Source organism: Chlamydotis macqueenii, chromosome 35, assembly GCF_036417535.1.
Source record: "Chlamydotis macqueenii isolate bChlMac1 chromosome 35, bChlMac1.mat, whole genome shotgun sequence".
In the NCBI taxonomy this organism is placed as follows: Eukaryota; Metazoa; Chordata; class Aves; order Otidiformes; family Otididae; genus Chlamydotis; species Chlamydotis macqueenii.
The window spans coordinates 261676-289008 of NC_141590.1; the positions used below are offsets into that span (position 1 = coordinate 261676).

A 27333-nucleotide genomic window follows, 5' to 3' on the forward strand; every position below is an offset into this window, starting at 1 on the left:
CATCCAAAAAAATCTACGAGCAGAGGGAGCAGAGGGATTTTGGGGGCAAAAATCCCATTTTCCCCCGTTTTCTACCCAAAATTCGTCCAAAAAAATCTCCCACGAGCGAGGATTTTTCGGCGCAGCGGCAAAAATCCCATTTTCCCACCCTTTTTTTCCCTCCCCCGCCCCCAAAATTCCCCAAAACCTCCGGAAAACAACTCCCTTCTCTTCCCCCCCCCACCCCCGCACGTCAATTTTTAGGGTGAAAAACGCCGTTTTCCGGCAAATTTCCCTTTCCCGCGCCAGAAAACGCCTCCCTTCTCTTTCAATCCCCTCACCGCCTCGATTTTTAGGGTGAAAAACGCCGTTTTCCGGCAAATTTCCCTTTCCCACGCCAGAAAACGCCTCCCTTCTCTTTCAATCCCCTCACCGCCTCGATTTTTAGGGTGAAAAACGCCGTTTTCCGGCAAATTTCCCTTTCCCACACCGGAAAACACCTCCCTTCTCTTTCAATCCCCTCACCGCCTCGATTTTTAGGGTGAAAAATGCCGTTTTCCGGCAAATTTCCCTTTCCTGTGCCCAACGCCACACCGAATTTGTTGTTGCCGTTCAATTTTTCGAATTTTGGGGGATCTTTTTTCGGAATTTCGCTTTTATTGGCACGCGCAATCGCGACGCCGCCCCCGCGCTCAGTAGCAGGTGACGTCGGAGTCGGCGAGGACCACCGAGACGTTGACGGCGGTGGGTTTACCGACGCTCTTGTCCAAGTTCTTCTGGATGAAGTTCAAGGGGATGCCGTCGTGGCCCACCACGCAGGAGAAGGAGTCGCCCCGTTGCCACTCGCCCGCCGGCACGCTCAACATGCTGTAGACCGCGAAGGTCTCGCCGACTTCTTGAGGACCGAAAACGGAGAAGCTCCCGGGGGCGACGGGTCGATCCTGTTGGGTCCAGGTGACCAAGATGTCGCGGGGACTGAAGCCCAACGCCAGGCAGGTCAAGGTGGCCGTTTCTTGCTGGGCCAACTCTTCGGCCGGCGGGGGGAAGACGTAGACGGTGGGCGCCTTCACGGAAGCGGCTGCGGGGGCGGGCGCGAGAGAAGGTCAAGGGGGGACAGAGCTGGCCCGGCTTCCTCCGGTTGGCTGGCCCAGTTGGCCCTTCCAGTAGACTAGACCCTTCCAGTAGACTGACCTAGCTGGCCTTTCCAGTTGGCTAGACCCTTCCAGTTGGCTAGACCCTTCCTGTAGACTGGTCTCTTCCAGTAAACTGGCCCAGTTGGCCCTCCCAGTTGGCTAGTCCTTTCCAGTAAACTAGACTCTTCCAGTAGACTGGCCCAGTTGGCTCTCCCAGTTGACTAGACCCTTCCAGTAGACTGGCCCAGTTGGCCCTCCCAGTTAGCTAGACCTTTCCAGTAGACTAGACTCTTCCAGTAAACTGGCCCAGTTGGCCCTCCCAGTTGGCTAGACCCTTCCAGTAGACTGGCTCAATTAGCTCTCCCAGTAGACTAGACCCTTCCAGTAGACCCACCTCTCCCAGTAGGCCCTCCCAGTTGACCTCTCCAGCAGACAAACTCCTCCCAGTAGACCAGACTCCTTCCAGCAGACTGGCCCAGTTGCCTCTCCCAGTAGCCCTAGGCTCTCCCACTAAGACCCTTCCAGTCACCCAACCTCTCCCAGTAGGTTCTCCCAGTAGCCTCGACTTTTCCAACCGGCTCCTTCCACGCCCAAAACCCCGCCCTCTGCCGTTCCACCCGACTTCTCGGCCACCAACCGCCTGGGAAGGGGACCCCCGGGGCCAAACTGGGAAGACTGGGAGCGAACTGGGAGAGAGAGAGAAGAGCGCCGCCTACCTATGTCTTTCTTAATGGTTTTGTTCACGACCTCAGCGAATCCGGGGGCCTTGACGCTGCAGGTGAACCCCTCGCCGGAATTCCATTCGTCGGCGCAGATCTTCAAGGTGCTGCTGAGGGCGTAGAGCCCATTGGGTAATTTTTCCGACGACCCAGGGATGACGTCACCGGCCACGCCATTCTCCCGGCTCCAGGAGAATTGGACTTCTTCGGGCGATTCCACGTTGGTGGCCACGCAGGTGACGCTGGCGTTTTGGCTCAGGAACAGCTCCTCCAAGGACGGGGGGATGAGGGTCACCTCCGCTTTGGGTTGGATGCAATCTACTAGGGGGGCGGGGCCAAGGGTCAGGCGCCGAATTCCGGGAATTCCACGAAATTCCCGCCAAAAAAAAAAAAAAAAAAGAAGGCAAAGCGCCGCGAAAAACTTCCTCTCTGTGAATTTTTTCAGCCTATCTGGCAGGAATTTCCACCTCGAAATCCCCAAATCCGTGTTTTTCGGCTGATTCAGCGGGAATTTCCACCTCGAAATCCCCAAAATCCACGTTTTCTGGCCGATCTGGCGGGATTTTCTGCCTCGAAATCCCCAAAATCAGCATTTTTTTGGCCAATCCGGCAGAAATTTCCACCTCAAAATCCCCCAAATCCACGGTTTTTGGCCAATCCGCCGTGAAATTCCCCAAAATCCGCATTTTCTGGCCGATCCGGCAGAAATTTCGACCTCAAAATCCCCCAAATCCACGTTTTTTGGCCGATCCGGCAGGAATTTCCACCTCGAAATCCCCAAATGTGCATTTTTTGGCTGATCCGGCAGGAATTTCCACCTCGAAATCCCCAAAATTCATGTTTTTTGGCCGATCCGGTGGGAAATTCCCCAAAATCTGCCTTTTTTTGGCCGATCCGGTGGGAATTTCCACCTCGAAATCCCCCAAGTCGGCGTTTTTGGGGTTTTTTTTTAGAAGACACGGGGTTCACCGGGGGGTTGAGGTGGTGGTTGGACCTCCATCCACCCATCCCTTGGCTCCACCAACCCGTCCGCCTTGAGCTCCGCCCACCTGCCCCTTCTCCGGCCAACCAGACGGCCGGTTTTTGGCCCCGCCCAGCCCCACCCCGGCCTCACCGTGGCAGAAGATGTTGATGTCTTTCGTGGTGGATCCTTCCAGTGACGGGTGGGTCACCCGGCAGGAGAAGGTGGCGCCTTTCTCCCAGTCTTGCCGGGAGACGTTGACCTTGCTCATGAAGGTGGTTTTCCCGTCGGAGCACTGGTCGCAGCCGAGGTTCTCCTGGTTGACCTCCATCACGGCCTTGTCCTTCAGCCATTCCACCTGGGCGTCGCCGGCCGCCTGCCCTTCCACCAGGCAGACCAGTAGGACCTGGGCTTCCGGTTGGTCCTCTTTGGGGTCGGTCAGGAGAGTCACGGTCACGGGGCAAATCGGCTTGCATGGATCTGCTGGATGGGAGAAGAGGGTTGGCCAAGACGTCGTGTAAGGCTGGAGGCAAGGCCAAGCCATCTAGGTGTCCACCAAGACCTCAACCAAGGCTGGGAGCAACACCAATCCATTTAGAAGGTCCACCAAGATGTCAACTAAGGCCAGGAGTGAGACTAGGAGCAACCTCAACCCATCTAGAAGGTCCACCAAGACCTCAACCAAGCCTGGGAGCAACCTCAACCCATTTAGAAGGTCCATCAAGACATCAGCCAAGGCTGGGAGCAACCTCAACCCATCTAGGTGTCCACCAAGACCTCAACCAAGACTGGGAGCAAGACTAGGAGCAACCTCAACCCATCTAGAAGGTCCACCAAGACCTCAACCAAGCCTGGAGCAACCTCAACCCATCTAGGTGTCCACCAAGACCTCAACCAAGACTGGGAGCAAGACTAGGAGCAACCTCAACCCATCTAGAAGGTCCACCAAGACCTCAACCAAGCCTGGGAGCAACCTCAACCCATCTAGGTGTCCACCAAGACCTCAACCAAGCCTGGGAGCAACCTCACCCCATCTAGAAGGTCCACCCAGACCTCAACCAAGCCTTCTTCTTACCGGGAATCTTCACGGTGATGGTGGAGTCGGTGGTGCTGTGCTCCACCCTGCACTGGAAGGTGCTGCTGTCCAAACTGGCGGCGGGGACGGTGAACTGGGAGCTGAGGGTGAAGTAGCTGTCGGAGCCCTGGACGGCGGGGTAGGTCAGGTTGTCCCCGGCCGCGCCGGAGATCCACGTGACGGCCACGGGTTGGGGGAAGAAGTCGTTGACCAAGCAGCCGAAGGTGACCTCGTCCCCGCACTCGCCGAGGGAGACCAGCGGGTACACGGCCGGCGCCGTGGCCTTCACTGCGGGGGAGGACAATCCCGGGTTTCCCTTTTTTCCACCCATTTTTCCCATCATTTTCCCAATTTCCCCCCATTTTCCCTCCATTTTTCCCCCATTTTTCCCAATTTCCCCCCATTTTTCCCCCATTTTTCCCCCATTTTTCCCCCATTTTTCCCCCATTTCCCCCATTTTTCCCAATTTTCTCCATTTTTCTTCCTTTCCCCCTGCATTTTCCCCATTTTTCCCCTCATTTTCCCAATTTTCCCCATTTTTCCCCCATTTTCCCCATTTCCCCCCCATTTTCCCCCCATTTTCCCCATTTCCCCCCCATTTCCCCCATTTTCCCCCCATTTTCCCCCATTTTTTCCCCCTTTTTCCTTTTTTTCTCCCCATTTTTCCTCCCATTTTTCACTTTTTTCCCTCCGTTTCCCCCCTTTTTCCTCATTTCCTCCCCATTTCCCCTTTTTCTCTCCATTTTTCCCCAAATTTTTTGCCCATTCCCCCAATTTTCCCTATTTTTCCCCCCATTTCCCCATTTCCCCATTTCCGCCCCTTTTCCCCTTTATTTCCCCTTTATTTCCCCGTTTTCCCCCTTTTTCCGGTTTATTTTCCTCCCTTTCCCCCATTTCCCCCCCTTTTCCCCTTTATTTCCCCCCTCTTTCCCCGTTTTCCCCCTTTTCCCAGTTTATTTTCCTCCCTTTCCCCATTTCCCCCCTTTTCCCCTTTATTTCCCCCTTCTTTCCCCGTTTTCCCCCTTTTTCCGGTTTATTTTCCTCCCTTTTCCCCATTTCCCCCCTTTTTCCCATTTTCCCTTCAATTTTTCCCCTTTTTCCCCCTTTTTCCCCCATTTCCTCCTTTTTCCCCTTTATTCTCCTCCTTTTCCCTTTAATTTCCCCCTTTTTTCCCCCCTTTTCCCCCCCTTTCCCCCTTTTTTCCCCTCTCTTTTCCCCTTTTCCCCCATTTTCCCCCTTTTTCCCCATTTTCCCTTCAATTTTCCCCTTTTTTCCCCTTTTTTCCCCTTTTTTCCCCTTTTTTCCCCTTTTTTCCCCTTTTTTCCCCTTTTTTCCCCTTTTTTCCCCTTTTTTCCCCTTTTTTCCCCTTTTTCCCCCTTTTTCCCCCTTTTTTCCCCTTTTTTCCCCCTTTTCCCCCCTTTTCCCCCCTTTTTCCCCTTTTTTCCCCTTTTTTCCCCCTTTTTTTCCCCTTTTTTCCCCTTTGCCCCCATTTCCCCCTTTTTCCCCATTTTCCCTTCAATTTTCCCCTTTTTTCCCCTTTTTTCCCCTTTTTTCCCCTTTTTCCCCCTTTTTCCCCCTTTTTCCCCCTTTTTTCCCCTTTTTTCCCCCTTTTCCCCCCTTTTCCCCCCTTTTTCCCCTTTTTTCCCCTTTTTTCCCCCTTTTTTTCCCCTTTTTTCCCCTTTGCCCCCATTTCCCCCCTTTTTCCCCATTTTCCCTTCAATTTTCCCCTTTTTTCCCCTTTTTTCCCCTTTTTTCCCCCTTTTTTCCCCTTTTTCCCCCTTTTTCCCCCTTTGCCCCCATTTCCCCCTTTTTCCCATTTTCCCTTCAATTTTTCCCCCATTTCCGCCTTTTTTCCCCCATTTCCCCCCTTTTTCCCCCATTTTCTCTTTAATTTCCCCCATTTTTCCCCCAATTCCCCCCATTTCCCCCCTTTTCCCCCCCTTTTCCCCCGTTCCCCCCCCGCCGCCCCCCCCCGCCCCCCGCTTTTGCCGAAAGACGATGTGAAAGCGCCGCGGGCGCGGGGTCAAAGGTCGCCGCCGGCAGGGGGAAGTCCCCCGGGGGCCTCCCCGTTTCCCCCGCCGCCGCTTCCCCCCCAAAAAAACAACCCCCCCGCAGCCCCCGCCCCCCCCCATGACGTCACAAGGGGGATATCCCCTCCCCCCCCCCACCCCTCGCCCCCCAATTTCGCCGGGAGGGTGAGTGGCTCGGCTTAGGCTCGGTTTTAGGCGGCTTTTGGGGTCTCCTCTGCTTTGGGGTGGGGGTCTCTGCATTTTTTTGGGGTGGGGGGGGACGCTTTGGGGGCTCAGCGCAACTTAAACCCAGCTTAAACCCAGCTTAGACCCAGCTTAAACCCAATTTAAACCCAGCTCAAACCTGGCTTAGACCCAGCTGAAACCTGGGTTAAACCCAGTTTAGACCCAGCTTAAACCTGGCTTAAACTCAGCTTAAACCCCAGTTAAACCTGGCTTAAACTCAGTTTAGAACCCAATTAAACCTGACTTAAACCCAATTTAAACCTGACTTAAACCCAATTTAAACCTGGCTTAAACCCAATGTAAACCTGGCTTAAACCCAGCTTAGACCCCAGTTAAACCTGGCTTAAACTCAGCTTGCCTAGAAGAACTGGAGGCTGAGCTTAAGGCACGAGGAAAGCTCGAGGCTGGGCTTCCCTAGAGGAGCTTAAAGTTGAGCTTGGCTTGCACGGCTCAAAACTGGGCTTTGCTAGGGAAGACTTAGACTGAGCTTGGCTTGCGTGGCTTAATGTTGGGCTTTCCTAGACAGGCTTAAAGCTGAACTTTGCTTGCACAACTCAAAGCCGGGCTTTCCTAGAGGCACTTTTAGACTTGAGCTTGGCTTACGCGGCTCTAGGACTTTCCGAGAGAAGATTAAGACTGAGCTTGGCTTCCACAACTTTAAGCCAGGTTTTTCTAAGGAAGATTTAGACTGAGCTTGGCTTGCGCGGCTTAAAGTTGGGCTTTCCTAGACGGGCTCAAAGCTGAGCTTGACTTGCACGACTCAAAGCCGAGCTTTCCTAGGCAGACTCAAAGCTGAGCTTGGCTTACATAATTCAAAGCTGGGCTTTCCTAGAAGGGCTTAAGACTGAGCTTTCCTAGACAGGCGTGAAACCAAGCAGGGCTTGCCCGGCTCAAAGCTGGACTTTCCTAGAGAAGATTAAGTCTGAGCTTGACTTGCATGACTCAAAGCTGGGCTTTCCTAGACAGACTCGAAGCTGAGCTTGGCTTACACGGCTTTAGGACTTTCCTGGAGAAGATTAAGGCTGAGCTTGGCTTGCACAAATCTAAGCTGAGCTTTCCTAGAGAAGATTAAGGCTGAGCTTGGCTTGCACAACTCAAAGCCGGGCTTTTCTAAAAGAGATTTAGACTGAGCTTGGCTTGCGTGGCTTAAAGTTGGGCTTTCCTAGACAGGCTTGAAGCTGAGCTTGGTTTCTGTAACTCAAAGCCGGGCTTTTCTAGGAAAGATTTAGACTGAGCTTTGCTTGCACAACTCTAAGCCGGGGTTTTTAGACAGACCCAAAGCTGAGCTTGGCTTACACAACTCAAAGCCGGGCTTTCCTAGAAGGGCTTAAACTTGAGCTTGGCTTACACGGCTCTAAGACTTTCCTGGAGAAGATTAAGGCTCAGCTTTGCTTTCAAAGCTCAAAGCTGGGCTTTCCTAGACAGACTCAAAGCTGAGCTTTGCTTGCACTAATCTAAGCTGGGCTTTCCTAGAAGAGCACAAAGATCAGCTCGGCTTGCAGAACTCAAAGCTGAGCTTTACTAGAGATTAAGTCTGAGCTTTGCTTGCAGGACTCTAGGACTCTCCTAGCAAAGATTAAAGCTGAGCTTGGCTTGGGCGACTCAAAGCCGAGCTTTCCTAGACCACCTCAAGGCTACCGAGGCTCCAAGCTGGGCTTCTCTACGGGAGATCAAGGCTCGGCGTCGCCAGCTCGGCTCTAAGCTGAGCTTTTCCAGGTAATAGCGAAGCTAAGCATGGCTAGCACAGCTCTAAGCCGGGCTTTGCTGGGTGATATTGACGCTGAGCATGCCTAGGGCAGCTCTAAGCTGGGCTTTGCTGGGTGATATTGACGCTGAGCATGGCTAGGATGGCTCTAAGCTGGGCTTTGCTAAGGAATGTTGAGGGTCAGCATGGCTAGCAGGGCTCTAAGCCAGGCTTTACTGGATGATATTGCCACTGAGCACGGCTAGGATGGCTCTAAGCCAGGCTTTGCTGGATAAAACTGAAGCTGAGCTTGGCTGGCACGGCTAGGTAAGCACAGCTGGCAAAGCTCGACGTTGAGCTTGGCTAGCAGAGCTCTAAGCCGGGCTTTCCTAGAGAATAGCAAAGCTGAGCACGGCTAGGACGGCTCTAAGCTGGGCTTTGCTGGAGAATATTGAAGCTCAGCATCTCTAGCACAGCTCTAAGCTGAGCTTTTCTGGGTAATAGCAAAGCTGAGCATGGCTGGGAAGGCTCTAAGCTGAGCTTTGCTAGAGAATGTTGACACTGAGCATGGCTAGCGCAGCTCTGAGCTGGGCTTTACTAGCTAATCCTGAGGCTGAGCTTGGCTAGCAGAGCTCTAGGCTGGGCTTTGCTGGGTGATATTGGGGCTGAGCACGGCTAGGAAGGCTGTAAGCCGGGCTTTGCTAGGGAATGTTGAGGCTCAGCATGGCTAGCACAGCTCTGAGCTGAGCTTTTCTGGATAATATCAAAGCTGGGCAGTCCTAGCAAGGCTCTAAGCTGAGCTTTGCTAGAGAATATCAAAGCTCAGCATGGCTAGGAAGGCTCTAAGCCGGGCTTTGCTGGGTGATACTGATGCTGAGCACGGCTAGGATGGGTCTAAACTGGGCTTTGCTAGAGAATATCGAAGCTCAGCGTCTCTAGCAAGGCTCTAAGCCAGGCTTTGCTAGAGAATGTTGACGCTCAGCATGGTTGGCACAGCTTTAAGCTGGGCTTTGCTGGCTAAAGCAGAAGCTGAGCTTGGCTGACACGGCTCGGTAAGCACAGCTGGCAAAGCTCGACGTTGAGCTTGGCTAGCAGACCTCTAAGCTGGGCTTTGCTGGGTGATATTGACACTGAGCATGGCTAGGATGGCTCTAAGCTGGGCTTTGCTGGGTGATATTGACGCAGAGCATGGCTAGGACGGCTCTAAGCCAGGCTTTGCTGGGAATATTGAGGCTTAGCATGGCTAGCAGGGCTCTAAGCCAGGCTTTACTGGATGATATTGGCACTGAGCATGGCTAGGATGGCTCTAAGCTGGGCTTTGCTGGCTAAAGCAGAAGCTGAGCTTGGCTGGCACAGCTAGGTAAGCACAGCTGGCAAAGCTTGACGTTGAGCTTGGCTAGCAGAGCTCTAAACTGGGCTTTGCTGGGTGATATTGACGCTGAGCATGGCTAGGATGGCTCTAAGCCAGGCTTTGCTAGGGAATGTTGAAGCTCAGCATGGCTAGCAGGGCTCTAAGCCAGGCTTTACTGGATGATATTGGCACTGAGCATGGCTAGGATGGCTCTAAGCTGGGCTTTGCTGGCTAAAGCAGAAGCTGAGCTTGGCTGGCACGGCTAGGTAAGCACAGCTGGCAAAGCTCGACGTTGAGCTTGGCTAGCAGAGCTCTACCTGGGCTTTGCTGGGTGATATTGATGCTGAGCATGGCTAGGAGGGCTCTAAGCTGGGCTTTACTGGGTGATATTGACGCTGAGCATGGCTAGGATGGCTCTAAGCCAGGCTTTGCTGGATAAAACTGAAGCTGAGCTTGGTTGGCACGGCTTGGTAAGCACAGCTGGCAAAGCTCGACGTTGAGCTTGGCTAGCAGAGCTCTAAGCTGGGCTTTCCTAGAGAATAGCAAAGCTGAGCACGGCTAGGACGGCTCTAAGCTGGGCTTTGCTGGAGAATGTTGACGCTGAGCATGGCTAGCACAGCTCTGAGCTGGGCTTTTCTGGATAATCCTGAGGCTGAGCTTGGCTAGCAGAGCTCTAGGCTGGGCTTTGCTGGGTGATATTGGCACTGAGCATGGCTAGGAAGGCTGTAAGCCGGGCTTTGCTAGGGAATGTTGAGCCTCAGCATGGCTAGCAGGGCTCTAAGCCGGGCTTTACTGGATGATATTGGCACTGAGGGTGGCCAGGATGGCTCTAAGCTGGGCTTTGCTGGATAAAGCAGAAGCTGAGCTTGGCTGGCACGGCTCGGTAAGCACAGCTGGCAAAGCTCGACGTTGAGCTTGGCTAGCAGAGCTCTAAGCTGGGCTTTGCTGGGTGATATTGACGCAGAGCATGGCTAGGATGCTCTAAGCCGGGCTTTGCTAGGGAATGTTGAGCCTCAGCATGGCTAGCAGGGCTCTAAGCCAGGCTTTACTGGATTATATTGGCGCTGAGGATGGCTAGGATGGCTCTAAGCCGGGCTTTGCTGGATAAAACTGAAGCTGAGCTTGGCTGGCACGGCTCTGAGCTGGGCTTTGCTGGGTGATGCTGATGCTGAGCATCCCTAGCAGACCAATCCCAGTGGGAATCCCCCAATCCCAGTCTGAATCCCACCCACTCCCAGTCAGAATCCCCAATCCCAGTTCAGAATCCGCGATTCCTGGTTCAAAATTCCTGATTCCCAGTCAGAATCCCCATTCCCAGTTTAGAATCCCCAAATTGCAGACAGAATCCCCCAAATCCCAGTCCGAATCCCACATTCCCAGTTGAAATCCCCCAATCCCAGTTCAAAATCCCCATTCCCAGTCAGAATCACCCAATCCCAGTTCAAAATCCCCGATTCCTGGTTCAAAATCCTCCAATCCCAGTCCAAATCCTCAAATCCCAGTCAGAATTCCCCCAATCCCAGTTTAAAATCCCCATTCCCAGTTCAAAATCCCCCATTCCCAGTTCAGAATCCCCCTTTCCCAGTTCAAAATCCCCATTCCCAGTCAGAATCCCCCAATCCCAGTTCAAAATCCCACAATCCCAGTTCAAAATCCGCAATCCCAGTTCAGAATCCCCCTGTTCCCAGTTAAAAATTCCCCAATCCCAGTCAGAATCCCCAATCCCAGCTGAAATCCCCCAATCCCAGTTCAAAATTCCCCAATCCCAGTTCCGAATCCCCAATCCCAGTTGAAATCCATGATTCCCAGTTCAAAATCCCCATTCCCAGTTTAAAATCCCCATTACCAGTTAAAACTCCCCATTTCCCGTTCAAAATCCCCAATCCCAGTTCAAAATCTCCCAATCCCAGTTCACAATCCCCAATTCCCAGTTAAAAATTCCCCAATCCCAGTCAGAATCCTGAAATCCCAGTTCAAAATCCCCAATCCCAGTTCAAAATCCCCAATCCCAGTCAGAATCCCCCATTCCCAGTTCAGAATCCCTGATTCCCAGTTCAAAATCCCCCAATCCCGGTTCAAAATCCCACAATTCCAGTTAAAAATCCTCAAATCCCAGTCGGAATCCCCAATCCCAGTTAAAAATCCCCAGTCCCAGTTCAAACTCCCCATTCCCAGTTCAAAATCCCCAATCCCAGTTCAAAATCCTCAATCCCAGTTGAAATCCCCCATTCCCAGTTCAGAATCCCTGATTCCCAGTTCAAAATCCCCCAATCCCGGTTCAAAATCCCACAATTCCAGTTAAAAATCCTCAAATCCCAGTCAGAATCCCCAATCCCAGTTAAAAATCCCCAGTCCCAGTTCAAAATCCCCAATCCCAGTTCAAAATCCCCAATCCCAGTTCAAAATCCTCAATCCCAGTTGAAATCCCCCATTCCCAGTTGAAATCCCCCAATCCCAGTTCAGAATCCCTGATTCCCAGTTCAAATCCCCCAATCCCAGTTCAGAATCCCCAATCCCAGTTCAGAATCCCCAATCCCAGTTGAAATCCCCCAATCCCAGTTCAGAATCCCTGATTCCCAGTTCAAAATCCCCCAATCCCAGTTCAGAATCCCCAATCCCAGTTGAAATCCCCCATTCCCAGTTCAAAATCCCCCATTCCCAGTTCAAAATCCCCAATCCCAGTTCAAAATCCCCATTCCCAGTTCAAAATCTCCCAATCCCAGTTCAGAATCCCCAATTCCAGTTGAAATCCCCCAATCCCAGTTCAAAATCCCCCGTTCCCAGTTCAAAATCCCCAATCCCAGTTGAAATCCCCAATCCCAGTTCAGAATCCCCATTCCCAGTTCAGAATCCCCCTGTTCCCAGTTCAAAATCCCCCGTTCCCAGTTTGAAATCCCCCGTTCCCAGTTGACGCTCCCCGTTCCCAGTTCGGAGCCCCGCCCACTCCCAGTTCCCACTGGGCCCCACCTGGCTCCGCCCCCTCCGGGCCCACGGCCGCCGCCTGCAGACGGGAAAATTATCGATTATTGATCCCATCGGTTATTGATCCGATCGGTTATTGATCCGATTGGTTATTGATCCGATCAGTTATTGATCCGATTGGTTATTGATCCCATCGGTTATTGATCCGATTGGTTATTGATCCGATCAGTTATTGATCCCATCGGTTATCGATCCCATCGGTTATTGATCCCATCGGTTATTGATCCGATTGGTTATTGATCCCATCGGTTATCGATCCCATCGGTTATTGATCCCATCGGTTATTGATCCGATTGGTTATTGATCCGATCAGTTATTGATCCGATTGGTTATCGATCCGATCGGTTATTGATCCCATCGGTTATTGATCCCATTGGTTATCGATCCGATCGGTTATTGATCCGATCGGTTATTGATCCGATTGGTTATTGATCCCATCGGTTATTGATCCCATCAGTTATTGATCCGATCAGTTATTGATCCCATCGGTTATTGATCTGATTGGTTATCGATCCGATCGGTTATTGATCCCATCGGTTATCGATCCCATCGGTTATCGATCCCATCGGTTATTGATCCGATCAGTTATTGATCCCATCGGTTATTGATCCCATTGGTTATCGATCCGATCGGTTATCAATTCAATTGGTTATTAATTTGATTGATTATTAATTGTATTAGTTATTCATTTTATTGATTATTGATCTGATCGGCTATCGATCTGATCAGTTATTGATTTGATTGCTTATTAATTTGATTGATTATTAATTTTATCAGTTATTAATCTTCTTAGTTATTCATTTTATCAGTTATTGATTATTGATCTGATCAGTTATCGATCTGATTGGCTCTCAATCAGCTTGCCTATTAACTTGATCGATTATTAATTTGATTGATTATTAATTTTATCGGTTATTTATTGTATCATTATTGATTTATTGGTTATTGATTCAATCATTATCGATCCGATTGGCTATCGATCCGATCGCTTATCAATTGGTTATTGATCCTATTGATTATCAGTCCTACTAATTACTGATCCCATTGCTTATCAATCCTATTAATTATTGATCCCATTGGTTATTGATCCTGTGGGTTATCGGTCCTATTAATTATCGATTCTCATAATTATTGAATCTAGTGATTATTGATCCTATTGATTATTGATCCGATTAATTATCAATTCTATTGATTATAGATACTAGTTACTATTGATTCTATTGATTATCGATCCTATTGGTTATCGATTCTGGTGATTATTGATCCTATTGATTATTGATCCTGTTAATTATCGATTCGAGCAATTACCGCTCCCGGCAATTATTGATCCCATCGGTTATCGGTCCCGTTAATTATCGATTCTAGTAATTATTGATCCTACGGGTTATCAATCCTATTAATTATCGGTTATTGATTATTGATTTAGTAAATAGTGATTATTAACTCTAGTTATTATTGATCCTGGTGATTATTGATTATTGATCCTATTGATTATTGATCCTATTGGTTATCAATTCTGGTTATTATTGATCCTGGTGATTATTGATCCTATCGATTATTGATTCTTTTAATTATAGATTCTAGTTATTATTGATTCTAGTGATTATTGACCTTATTAATTATCGATTCTATTGATTATAGATTCTAGTTATTATTGATTCTATTGATTATCGATCCTATTGGTTATCGATTCTGGTGATTATTGATCCTACTGATTATTGATCCTGTTAATTATCGATTCGAGCAATTACCGCTCCTGGCAATTATTGATCCCGTTGCTTCTCAGCCCTATTAATCATTGCTTATCGATTCCGATCGATTATCGATCGCCCCCTAAGGAAGCCGGGAGGCGATTTGGGCACCCAGCCCCGCCCCCCCTCCCCCCCGCCGTGACCGATTTCGGCAGAAATTCACCCAAATCGGAGGAAGCGCGGGGGAGGTGACGCCCGGGCGCCTTTTTCCACCGGGGGTGGACCTTTTCTGGGCGATCTCTGCTCTCGCCGGGGTTTTAATTTTTCTCTCCTCGGGGGGAGGAGCGGCCCCAAAACTCCCCGGTTCGGACCCAAAACGGCGCCACAGAGCGCGGGGCTCCGGCGCCGAGGCAAAAAATGGGCGTTCTGGACCCAAAAATGGGCATTCTGGACCCAAAAATGGGCGTTCTGGACCCAAAATTCGGCGTGGTGGACCCAAAAATGGGCATTCTGGACCCAAAAATCTTCATTTTGGACCCAAAATTTCAGGGTGGAGCCAGGAATTTCCAGGATGGAGCCAAAAATCGGCATTCTGGACCCAAAAATCGGCATTCTGGACCCAAAATTCGGCGTGGTGGACCCAAAAATGGGCAGGATGGACCCAAAAATCTTCATTTTGGACCCAAAAATCTTCATTTTGGACCCAAAAATCGGCAGGATGGACCCAAAATTCGGCGTGGTGGACCCAAAAATCTTCATTTTGGACCCAAAAATCTTCATTTTGGACCCAAAAATGGGCAGGATGGACCCAAAAATCGGCATTCTGGACCCAAAATTCGGCGTGGTGGACCCAAAAATGGGCAGGATGGACCCAAAAATCTTCATTTTGGACCCAAAATTCGGCGTGGTGGACCCAAAAATCTTCATTTTGGACCCAAAAATCTTCATTTTGGACCCAAAAATCGGCATTCTGGACCCAAAATTCGGCGTGGTGGACCCAAAAATGGGCATTCTGGACCCAAAAATCTTCATTTTGGACCCAAAATTTCAGGGTGGAGCCAGGAATTTCCAGGATGGACCCAAAAATCGGCATTCTGGACCCAAAAATCGGCATTCTGGACCCAAAATTCGGCGTGGTGGACCCAAAAATGGGCAGGATGGACCCAAAAATCTTCATTTTGGACCCAAAAATCTTCATTTTGGACCCAAAAATCGGCAGGATGGACCCAAAATTCGGCGTGGTGGACCCAAAAATCTTCATTTTGGACCCAAAAATCTTCATTTTGGACCCAAAAATCGGCAGGATGGACCCAAAAATCGGCATTCTGGACCCAAAATTCGGCGTGGTGGACCCAAAAATGGGCAGGATGGACCCAAAAATCTTCATTTTGGACCCAAAATTCGGCGTGGTGGACCCAAAAATCTTCATTTTGGACCCAAAAATCGGCATTCTGGACCCAAAATTCGGCGTGGTGGACCCAAAAATCTTCATTTTTGACCCAAAAATCGGCAGGATGGACCCAAAAATCTTCTTTTTGGATCCAAAATTTCAGGATGGACCCAAAAATCTTCATTTTGGACCCAAAATTTCAGGATGGACCCAAAAATCTTCATTTTGGACCCAAAAATGAGGATTCTGGACCCAAAAATTCAGGACGGACCCAGGAATCTCCAGGATGGACCCCAAAATCGGCCGGATGGACCCAAAAATCTTCATTTTGGACCCCAAATTCTTCATTCTGGCCCCAAAACCTCCGTCCCGGACGGAGGGGCTCCAGCGCGGACCCAAAATCCGAGGAATACACCCCAAAATGGCCACTCGTGGTCAAAAATCTGAAATTTTGGACCTCAAAATCTCAAATTTTGATGAAAAATCTCAAATTTTTGACCAAAAATCTCAAATTTTGCTGAAAATTTGCAAATTTTGCTGAAAAATCGCAAATTTTGCTGAAAAGATCACAAATATTGCCTGTAAATCGCAAATTTTGCCTGAAAATCGCAAATTTTGCCTGAAAATCGCAAATTTTGACCGAAAAATATCAAATTTTGACCAAAATTTCTCAGATTTGGATGAAAAGTCTCAAATTTGGAGGGCAAATCTCAAATTTTAATTTAAAAATCTCCAATTTTGACGAAAAATAGCAATTTGGATGAAAAATCGCAAATTTTGACCCGAAAATCTCAAATTTTGACTGGAAATCTCAAATTTTTGACCAAAATTCTCAAATTTTTAACCAAAAATCTCAGATTTTGACCAAAAATCTCAAATTTTCACTGACAATCTCAAATTTTGACCGAAAATCTCCGTTCTGGACCCAAAAATCGTCGCTTTTCGTCAGGGACCCAAAACCGGCCGGTACAGACCCAAAACGGGGCCCGGGGGGCTGTGGGGCCGGGGAGGTGTGGGGCAGGGGGAGCTGTGGGGCAGGGGAGAGCTGTGGGGCTGGGGAGCTGTGGGGCTGGGGAGCTGTGGGGCAGGGGAGCTGTGGGGCTGGGGTAGCTGTGGGGCAGGGGGAGCTGTGGGGTGGAGGAGCTGTGGGGCTGGGGAGCTGTGGGGCTGGGGAGCTGTGGGGCACAGGAGCTGTGGGGCAGGGAGAGCTGTGGGGCTGGGGGAGCTGTGGGGCTGGGGCAGCTGTGGGGCAGGGGGAGCTGTGGGGTGGGGGAGCTGTGGGGCAGGGGAGCTGTGGGGCACAGGAGCTGTGGGGCAGGGAGAGCTGTGGGGCTGGGGGAGCTGTGGGGCTGGGGCAGCTGTGGGGCAGGGGGAGCTGTGGGGTGGGGGAGCTGTGGGGCTGGGGAGCTGTGGGGCACAGGAGCTGTGGGGCAGGGGCAGCTGTGGGGCTGGGGGAGCTGTGGGGCTGGGGCAGCTGTGGGGCTGGGGAGCTGTGGGGCAGGGGAGGTGTGGGGCTGGGGAGCTGTGGGGCAGGGGGAGCTGTGGGGCAGGGAGAGCTGTGGGGCTGGGGAGCTGTGGGGCAGGGGAGCTGTGGGGCTGGGGCAGCTGTGGGGCAGGGGAGCTGTGGGGCAGGAGGAGCTATGGGGCAGGGGAGCTGTGGGGCAGGGCAAGCTGTGGGGCAGGGGAGCTGTGGGGCAGGGCAAGCTGTGGGGCAGGGGGAGCTGTGAGGCTGGGGAGCTGTGGGGCTGGGGAGCTGTGAGGCTGGGGAGCTGTGGGGCTGGGCAGCTGTGGGGCAGGGGGAGCTGTGGGGCTGGGGAGCTGGGGGGCAGGGGCAGCTGGGGGGCAGGGGCAGCTGTGGGGCTGGGGAGCTGTGGGGCAGGGGAGCTGTGGGGCTGGGGAGCTGTGGGGCAGGGAGAGCTGTGGGGCTGGGGAGCTGTGGGGCGGGGAGAGCTGTGGGGCGGGGAGCTGTGGGGCTGGGGAGCTGTGGGGCTGGGGAGCTGGGGGGCAGGGGCAGCTGTGGGGCTGGGGAGCTGTGAGGCTGGGGAGCTGTGGGGCTGGGGAGCTGGGGGGCAGGGGCAGCTGTGGGGCTGGGGAGCTGTGGAGCTGGGCAGCTGTGGGGCTGGGGAGCTGTGGGGCAGGGCGAGCTGTGGGGCTGGGGAGCTGTGGGGCAGGAAGAGCTGTGGGGCTGGCTAGCTGTGGGGCAGGGAGAGCTGTGGGGCAGGGGCAGCTGTGGGGCAGGGGGAGCTGTGAGGCTGGGGAGCTGTGGAGCTGGGGAGCTGGGGGGCAGGGGAGCTGTGGGGCAGGAAGAGCTGTGGGGCAGGGGAGCTATGGGGCAGGGCGAGCTGTGGGGCAGGGGAGCTGTGGGGCTGGGGAGCTGTGGGGCTGGGGAGCTGTGGGGCAGGGGAGCTGTGGGGCTAGGGGAGCTATGGGGCAGGGCGAGCTGTGGGACAGGAGGAGCGGTGGGGCAGGGGAGCTGTGGGGCAGGAAGAGCTGTGGGGCACAGGAGCTGTGGGGCAGGGAGAGCTGTGGGGCAGGGGCAGCTGTGGGGCAGGGGGAGCTGTGAGGCTGGGGAGCTGTGGAGCTGGGGAGCTGGGGGGCAGGGGAGCGGTGGGGCAGGGGAGCTGTGGGGCAGGAAGAGCTGTGGGGCAGGGGAGCTATGGGGCAGGGCGAGCTGTGGGGCAGGGGAGCTGTGGGGCTGGGGAGCTGTGGGGCAGGAGGAGCGGTGGGGCTGGGGAGCTGTGGAGTAGGGGAGCTGTGGGGCAGGGGTAGCTATGGGGCATGGGCGCTCCTCCTCAGTCTATGGGGCAGAAGATCCTCAATCTATGGGTCAGACGCTCGATCTATGGGGCAGGAGCTACTCCCCAATCTATGGTGCAGGAGCTCAGCAATCTATGGGTCAGATGCTGCTCCTCAATCTATGGGGCAGGAGCTCGATCTATGGGGCAGGAGCTCCTCAATCTGTGGGTCAGGAGCTGCCCCCAAACTATGGGGCAGATACTCAATCTATGGGGCAGGAGCTCCTCAAGCTATGGGTCAGATGCTCCATCTATGGGGCAGGAGCTCCTCCCCAATCTATGGGGCAGGAGCTCCTCAATCTAGGGGTCAGATGCTCCATCTATGGGGCAGGAGCTCCTCCCCAATCTATGGGGCAGGAGTCGTCCCGCCCCGCGGCGCCACGCCTCCTGCCCCACACCTCCCCTGACCCCCCCTCCCTCCTCTCCTGCCCCACAGCGACCTCCTCCCCCCCCACCCTCTTCCCCCTCACCACCTGCTGTGGGGCGGCCGTGGGGCCGGTGACCTTGGCCTGCTTGGCCACCGGTTTCTTCCCCCAACCAATCGCCATCACGTGGGGCGGAGCCGAGGCCTCCGGCTCCGCCCCCTTCCCCGCCTCCCGCGACCCGGCCACCGGCCTGCACCACTTCGGCAGCCGCCTCCTCCTGCCCCACGGCGCCGACGCCGGGGCCTACACCTGCAGCCTCAGCCAATCGGACGGCAGCGTCAGCCTCAGCAAGGCGGTCAAAGGTGAGGTGTGGGGCGCGCCGTGGGGCGGGAGGGCCCCCGGGCCTTTGGGATCCTCACGGGTCTTCTCCCGGCCCCATAAGTGGGGTGGGGTCATCTCCCAGCCCCATAACTGGTCTCCCAGCCCCATAACTGGTTCTAGGCCCTCCCCCAGCCCCATAACTGGTCTCCCAGCCCCATAACTGGTTCTAGGCCCTCCCCCAGCCCCATAACTGGTCTCCCAGCCCCCTAACTGGTTCTAGGCCCTCCCCCAGCCCCATAACTGGTCCCACCTCCTCCCCCAGCCCCATAACTGGTCTTCCAGCCCCATAACTGGTTCTAGGCCCTCCCCCAGCCCCATAACTGGTCTCCCAACCCCACAACTGGTCCCACCTCCTCCCCCAGCCCCATAACTGGTCCTCCCCCAGCCCCATAACTGGTCCCACCTCCTCCCCCAGCCCCACAACTGGTCCTCCCCCAGCCCCATAACTGGTCTCCCAGCCCCATAACTGGTCCCACCTCCTCCCCCAGCCCCACAACTGGTCCCCCCCAGCCCCACAACTGGTCCCACCTCTTCCTGACCCACATCTCTCTCTCTCTCTCCCCCGCCCCCCAAGTTTGCCAGGGCCAATCGACCCCCATCCCCCCGGAGGTCCAAGTCCTCTACTCCGCCCCCTGCCGCCCCACGCCCGAAGCCGATTGGGTGGAGCTCCTGTGCCTGGCCAACGGCTTCTCCCCGGCGGCCGCCGAGGTCGAGTGGTTGGTGGACGGCGTCCCCGGGCTCCTGGAGGCCACCGTCGGCAAGCCCCGCCCAGAAGAAGGCGGGGCCACCTATAGGCTGAGCAGCAGGGCCAACATCAGCCGCTCCGATTGGTGGGAGGGGAAGACGGTCACCTGCCAGGTGCGGCACCCGGCCAGCGGAGCCGTGGCCCAGGACCACGCCCGGCACTGCGACGGTGAGGGGGCGGGGCCAAAGGGGGTGGGCGTGGGCGTGGTGGGGCTTCACCAGTTGGGGTTTGGGGCTTCACCAGTTGAGTTGGGGCTTCACCAGTTGAGGTTGGGGGGGCACCAGTTGAGTTGAGGCTTCACCAGTTGAGTTGGGGCTTCACCAGTTGGGGTTTGGGGCTTCACCAGTTGAGTTGGGGCTTCACCAGTTGAGTTGGGGCTTCACCAGTTGGGGTTTGGGGCTTCACCAGTTGAGTTGGGGCTTCACCAGTTGGGGTTTGGGGCTTCACCAGTTGAGTTGGGGCTTCACCAGTTGAGTTGGGGCTTCACCAGTTGGGATTTGGGGCTTCACCAGTTGAGGTTGGGGCTTCACCAGTTGAGGTTGGGCTTCACCAGTTGAGTTGGGGCTTCACCAGTTGGGGTTGGGAGGCACCAGTTGAGTTGGGGCTTCACCAGTTGGGGTTTGGGGCTTCACCAGTTGAGTTGGGGCTTCACCAGTTGAGTTTGGGGCTTCACCAGTTGGGGTTGGGAGGCACCAGTTGAGTTGGGGCTTCACCAGTTGGGGTTTGGGGCTTCACCAGTTGAGTTGAGGCTTCACCAGTTGAGTTGGGGCTTCACCAGTTGGGGTTTGGGGCTTCACCAGTTGAGTTGGGGCTTCACCAGTTGGGGTTTGGGGCTTCACCAGTTGAGGTTGGGGAGGCACCAGTTGAGGTTTGGGGCTTCACCAGTTGAGTTGGGGCTTCACCAGTTGAGTTTGAGGCTTCACCAGTTGAGTTGGGGCTTCACCAGTTGGGGTTTGGGGCTTCACCAGTTGAGTTGGGGCTTCACCAGTTGGGGTTTGGGGCTTCACCAGTTGAGGTTGGGGCTTCACCAGTTGGGTTGGGGCTTCACCAGTTGAGTTGGGGCTTCACCAGTTGGGGTTTGGGGCTTCACCAGTTGAGGCTGGGGCTTCACCAGTTGAGTTGGGGCTTCACCAGTTGAGGTTGGGGGGCACCAGTTGAGGTCGGTTGACCATGGTTGACTTCTCCAGTTGAGAAGGTCGGTTGGCCACGGTGGTCTTGACCAGTTGAGAAGGTTGGGTGGGCACCAGTTGAGGTCGGTTGACCACGGTTGACTTCTCCAGTTGAGAAGGCGGGTCGGCCATGGTGGACATCTCCAGTTGAGAAGGTTGGGTGGGCACCAGTTGAGGTTGGTCGGCCATGATGGTCTTGACCAGTTGAGAAGGTTGGTTGGCCACGGTTGACTTCTCCAGTTGAGAAGGTCGGTTGGCCACGGTTGACTTCTCCAGTTGAGAAGGTCGGTTGACCACGGTGGTCTTCACCACCAGAGCTGCTTGAAGAAGCCCTCAACCACCCCCCCTTCCTCCCGCAGAGGTCCCCACCCACTCCTCCTCCTCCATCCTCCTCTACGTCCTCCCGCCGGACGTGGCCGACCTCTACATCACCCGGAGGCCCACCTTGCGCTGCCTGGTGGCCAACCTCCCCAGCGACTCCGGTCTCCAGCTCTCCTGGGCCAAGGAGAAGCCCGGCGTCTTGGAACCCGAGCTCCTGGACCTCCGCGAGCAGTTCAACGGGACCTTCACGGCCACCAGCACCTTGGCCGTCTCCACCCAAGATTGGGAAGCCGGCGAGAGGTTCACCTGCACGGTCCAGCACGCCGATCTCCAGCAGCCGCTGAAGAAGACCATCTCCAGGCGCTCGGGTGAGTCTTCTCCAATGCCGGGCGGAACCGGGCGGGGAGTCCATCCAGGTGGTGGCTGGTCAAGGTGAAGGCCATCCAGGTGATGGATGGTCAAGATGAAGACCATCCAAGCCATGGGTGGTCAAGGAGAAGACCATCCAGGTGATGGATGGTCAACATGAAGGCCATCCAAGCGATGGATGGTCAAGGTGAAGACCATCCAAGTGAGGAAGGGTCAAGGAGAAGACCATCCAACCATCAGATGGTCAAGATGAAGACCATCCAAGCGATGGGTGGTCAAGGAGAAGACCATCCAGGTGATGGATGGTCAAGAAGAAGACCATCCAAGTGATGAATGGTCAACACGAAGACCATCCAAGCCATGGATGGTCAAGGTGAAGACCATTCAACCATCAGGTGGTCAAGATGAAGGCCAGCCAGGTGATGGATGGTCAACATGAAGGCCATCCAATCAATGGATGGTCAAGGAGAAGACCATCCAAGTGAGGAACGGTCAACATGAAGGCCATCCAAGTGAGGAACGGTCAACATGGAGGCCATCCAAGTGAGGAATGGTCAAGGTGAAGACCATTCAACCATCAGGGGGTCAACATGAAGACCATCCAATCAATGGATGGTCAAGGTGAAGACCATCCAACCATCAGATGGTCAAGATGAAGACCATCCAAGCCATGGGTGGTCAAGGAGAAGACCATCCAGGTGATGGATGGTCAACATGAAGGCCATCCAACCATCAGATGGTCAAGATGAAGACCATCCAAGCGAGGGATGGTCAAGCCGAAGACCACCCAAGCCAGGGATGGCCAAGGTGACCCAACCACCCAACCGTCGCCTTCCTCTTCGCAGGCAAGGTCTCCCCGCCCCTCATCTTCATCCTCCCGCCCCACGGCGAGGAGCTGAGCCAGAACGTGCTCACCCTCACCTGCCTGGTGCGCGGCTTCGCCCCGACGACCTGCGGGTGCGCTGGCTGAAGAACCACGAGGACCTGGCCGAGGAGACCTACGTCACCACGCCCCCCATGAAGGAGAACCCCCAAGGCAACTCCTTCTTCGTCTACAGCAAGATGGCCGTCGCCAAGAGCAGCTGGTTGGCCGGAGACATCTACTCCTGCATGGTGGTCCACGAAGGGTTGCCCATGAGGTTCACCCAACGGCAAGCGCAGAAGAACCCCGGTAAATAAAGCCGAAAGCGGGCGGTGGGAAGGGGGGGAGGCGGCGGGGAGGAGAAGACAACCCCCAGGTGGACCTCCCCACCTCCCCCGGGTTTCGGAGAAGATCGAAGAGGCGCCCAATAAAAAGCAAAGCGGTCTCGCAGCGTCAGGTGTCTTTGGATGGTTGGGTGGTTGGGTGGTTGGATGGTTGGATGGTTGGGTGGTTGGATGGTTGGGTGGTTGGATGGTTGGGTGGTTGGGTGGTTGGATGGTTGGATGGTTGGGTGGTTGGATGGTTGGGTGGTTGGATGGTTGGATGGTTGGGTGGTTGGATGGTTGGATGGTTGGATGGTTGGGTGGTTGGATGGTTGGGTGGTTGGATGGTTGGGTGGTTGGATGGTTGGGTGGTTGGGTGGTTGGATGGTTGGATGGTTGGGTGGTTGGATGGTTGGGTGGTTGGATGGTTGGGTGGTTGGATGGTTGGATGGTTGGATGGTTGGGTGGTTGGGTGGTTGGATGGTTGGGTGGTTGGATGGTTGGGTGGTTGGATGGTTGGATGGTTGGATGGTTGGGTGGTTGGATGGTTGGATGGTTGGGTGGTTGGATGGTTGGGTGGTTGGATGGTTGGATGGTTGGATGGTTGGATGGTTGGGTGGTTGGATGGTTGGATGGTTGGGTGGTTGGATGGTTGGGTGGTTGGGTGGTTGGATGGTTGGGTGGTTGGATGGTTGGGTGGTTGGGTGGTTGGATGGTTGGATGGTTGGGTGGTTGGGTGGTTGGGTGGTTGGATGGTTGGGTGGTTGGGTGGTTGGATGGTTGGATGGTTGGGTGGTTGGGTGGTTGGGTGGTTGGGTGGTTGGATGGTTGGGTGGTTGGATGGTTGGGTGGTTGGGTGGTTGGTGTTGGGTTGTGGTTGGATGGTTGGGTTGGTTGGTTGTGGTTGGTGTTGGTTGGGTTGGATGGTTGGATGGTTGGATGGATGGTTGGATGGTTGGATGGTTGGGTGGTTGGATGGTTGGATGGTTGGGTGGTTGGATGGTTGGATGGTTGGATGGTTGGATGGTTGGGTGGTTGGATGGTTGGATGGTTGGATGGTTGGATGGTTGGATGGTTGGATGGTTGGATGGTTGGATGGTTGGATGGTTGGATGGTTGGATGGTTGGATGGTTGGGTGGTTGGATGGTTGGATGGTTGGGTGGTTGGGTGGTTGGGTGGTTGGGTGGTTGGGTGGTTGGATGGTTGGGTGGTTGGGTGGTTGGGTGGTTGGGTGGTTGGTGGTTGGATGGTTGGGTGGTTGGATGGTTGGATGGTTGGATGGTTGGGTGGTTGGATGGTTGGGTGGTTGGATGGTTGGATGGTTGGGTGGTTGGATGGTGGGTGGTTGGATGGTTGGGTGGTTGGATGGTTGATGGTTGGGTGGTTGGATGGTTGGGTGGTTGGATGGTTGGGTGGTTGGATGGTTGGATGGTTGGATGGTTGGATGGTTGGGTGGTTGGATGGTTGGGTGGTTGGATGGTTGGATGGTTGGTGGTTGGATGGTTGGGTGGTTGGATGGTTGGATGGTTGGATGGTTGGGTGGTTGGATGGTTGGGTGGTTGGATGGTTGGGTGGTTGGATGGTTGGGTGGTTGGATGGTTGGGTGGTTGGATGGTTGGGTGGTTGGATGGTTGGATGGTTGGGTGGTTGGATGGTTGGATGGTTGGGTGGTTGGGTGGTTGGATGGTTGGGTGGTTGGATGGTTGGGTGGTTGGATGGTTGGGTGGTTGGATGGTTGGATGTTGGGTGGTTGGATGGTTGGGTGGTTGGGTGGTTGGATGGTTGGATGGTTGGATGGTTGGATGGTTGGGTGGTTGGGTGGTTGGATGGTTGGGTGGTTGGGTGGTTGGATGGTTGGGTGGTTGGATGGTTGGGTGGTTGGGTGGTTGGATGGTTGGGTGGTTGGTGGTTGGATGGTTGGATGGTTGGATGGTTGGATGGTTGGATGGTTGGATGGCTGGGTGGTTGGATGGTTGGGTGGTTGGATGGTTGGGTGGTTGGTGGTTGGGTGGTTGGGTGGTTGGGTGGTTGGGTGGTTGGATGGTTGGATGGTTGGATGGTTGGGTGGTTGGGTGGTTGGATGGTTGGGTGGTTGGGTGGTTGGATGGTTGGGTGGTTGGATGGTTGGGTGGTTGGGTGGTTGGGTGGTTGGATGGTTGGATGGTGGGTGGTTGGGTGGTTGGATGGTTGGGTGGTTGGGTGGTTGGATGGTTGGGTGGTTGGATGGTTGGGTGGTTGGGTGGTTGGGTGGTTGGATGGTTGGATGGTGGGTGGTTGGGTGGTTGGATGGTTGGATGTTGGGTGGTTGGGTGGTTGGATGGTTGGATGGTTGGATGGTTGGGTGGTTGGGTGGTTGGATGGTTGGGTGGTTGGGTGGTTGGTGGTTGGGTGGTTGGATGGTTGGGTGGTTGGGTGGTTGGATGGTTGGATGGTTGGGTGGTTGGATGGTTGGATGGTTGGGTGGTTGGGTGGTTGGATGGTTGGATGGTTGGGTGGTTGGTGGTTGGGTGGTTGGATGGTTGGGTGGTTGGGTGGTTGGGTGGTTGGATGGTTGGATGGTTGGGTGGTTGGGTGGTTGGATGGTTGGGTGGTTGGGTGGTTGGATGGTTGGGTGGTTGGATGGTTGGGTGGTTGGGTGGTGGGTGGTTGGATGGTTGGATGGTTGGGTGGTTGGGTGGTTGGATGGTTGGATGTTGGGTGGTTGGGTGGTTGGATGGTTGGATGGTTGGATGGTTGGGTGGTTGGGTGGTTGGATGGTTGGGTGGTTGGGTGGTTGGATGGTTGGGTGGTTGGATGGTTGGGTGGTTGGGTGGTTGGGTGGTTGGATGGTTGGGTGGTTGGTTGGTTGGGTGGGTTGGGTGGTTGGGTGGTTGGATGGTTGGGTGGTTGGATGGTTGGATGGTTGGATGGTTGGATGGTTGGATGGTTGGGTGGTTGGATGGTTGGGTGGTTGGGTGGTTGGGTGGTTGGGTGGGTTGGGATGGTTGGATGGTTGGATGGTTGGGTGGTTGGGTGGTTGGATGGTTGGATGGTTGGGTGGTTGGGTGGTTGGATGGTTGGATGTTGGGTGGTTGGGTGGTTGGGATGGTTGGATGGTTGGATGGTTGGGTGGTTGGGTGGTTGGGTGGTTGGGTGGTTGGGTGGTTGGATGGTTGGGTGGTTGGATGGTTGGGTGGTTGGGTGGTTGGGGTGGTTGGATGGTTGGATGGTTGGGTGGTTGGGTGGTTGGGTGGTTGGGTGGTTGGGTGGTTGGTGGTTGGATGGTTGGGTGGTTGGGTGGTTGGGTGGTTGGATGGTTGGATGGTTGGATGGTTGGATGGTTGGGTGGTTGGGTGGTTGGATGGTTGGGTGGTTGGGTGGTTGGATGGTTGGGTGGTTGGATGGTGGGTGGTTGGATGGTGGATGGTTGGGTGGTTGGGTGGTTGGATGGTTGGGTGGTTGGGTGGTTGGGTGGTTGGGTGGTTGGATGGTTGGGTGGTTGGGTGGTTGGGTGGTTGGATGGTTGGGTGGTTGGATGGTTGGGTGGTTGGATGGTTGGGTGGTTGGATGGTTGGGTGGTTGGATGGTTGGATGGTTGGGTGGTTGGATGGTTGGATGGTTGGGTGGTTGGATGGTTGGATGGTTGGATGGTTGGGTGGTTGGGGTGGTTGGAGGTTGGGTGGTTGGGTGGTTGGATGGTTGGATGGTTGGATGTTGGGTGGTTGGGTGGTTGGGTGGTTGGATGGTTGGGTGGTTGGATGGTTGGATGGTTGGTGGTTGGATGGTTGGGTGGTTGGGTGGTTGGATGGTTGGGTGGTTGGATGGTTGGGTGGTTGGGTGGTTGGGTGGTTGGATGGTTGGATGGTTGGGTGGTTGGATGGTTGGATGGTGGGTGGTTGGATGGTTGGGTGGTTGGGTGGTTGGGTGGTTGGGTGGTTGGGTGGTTGGATGGTTGGATGGTTGGGATGGTTGGATGGTTGGATGGTTGGGTGGTTGGATGGTTGGATGGTTGGGTGGTTGGATGGTTGGATGGTTGGATGGTTGGATGGTTGGATGGTTGGATGGTTGGATGGTTGGGTGGTTGGATGGTTGGGTGGTTGGGTGGTTGGGTGGTTGGATGGTTGGATGGTTGGGTGGTTGGGATGGTTGGATGGTCGGGTGGTTGGATGGTTGGGTGGTTGGATGGTTGGATGGTTGGATGGTTGGATGGTTGGGTGGTTGGATGGTTGGGTGGTTGGATGGTTGGGTGGTTGGATGGTTGGATGGTTGGGTGGTTGGATGGTTGGGTGGTTGGATGGTTGGGTGGTTGGGTGGTTGGGTGGTTGGATGGTTGGGTGGTTGGGTGGTTGGGTGGTTGGGTGGTTGGATGGTTGGGTGGTTGGATGGTTGGATGGTTGGGTGGTTGGGTGGTTGGATGGTTGGGTGGTTGGGTGGTTGGATGGTTGGATGGTTGGGTGGTTGGGTGGTTGGATGGTTGGATGGTTGGGTGGTTGGATGGTTGGATGGTTGGGTGGTTGGATGGTTGGGTGGTTGGGTGGTTGGATGGTTGGATGGTTGGGTGGTTGGGTGGTTGGATGGTTGGGTGGTGGGTGGTTGGGTGGTTGGGTGGTTGGATGGTTGGATGGTTGGATGGTTGGGTGGTTGGGTGGTTGGGTGGTTGGGTGGTTGGGTGGTTGGATGGTTGGGTGGTTGGATGGTTGGATGGTTGGGTGGTTGGGTGGTTGGATGGTTGGATGGTTGGGTGGTTGGGTGGTTGGGTGGTTGGATGGTTGGGTGGTTGGATGGTTGGATGGTTGGATGGTTG

The 27333-nt window shown here is 54.4% G+C and overlaps 2 gene segments (V, D, J or C); one reads left to right on the forward strand and one right to left on the reverse strand.

Annotated features, from left to right (window-relative positions):
- Positions 1-622: 622 nt before the first annotated feature.
- Positions 623-9508, reverse strand: LOC104483200 (Ig alpha-1 chain C region-like). The segment is given in 5 exon segments: positions 623-1057; positions 1829-2152; positions 2946-3272; positions 3868-4155; positions 9475-9508. Coding segments are annotated over 5 exon segments (1359 nt in total).
- An 11354-nt stretch (positions 9509-20862) lies between these two features.
- LOC104485261 (Ig gamma-2C chain C region-like) lies at positions 20863-22536 on the forward strand (the record flags this gene model as incomplete). The annotated part of the segment is given in 4 exon segments: positions 20863-20878; positions 21035-21364; positions 22211-22293; positions 22338-22536. Coding segments are annotated over 4 exon segments (628 nt in total), but the record flags the coding sequence as incomplete, so codon positions are not given.
- Between the last annotated feature and the right edge of the window lie 4797 nt (positions 22537-27333).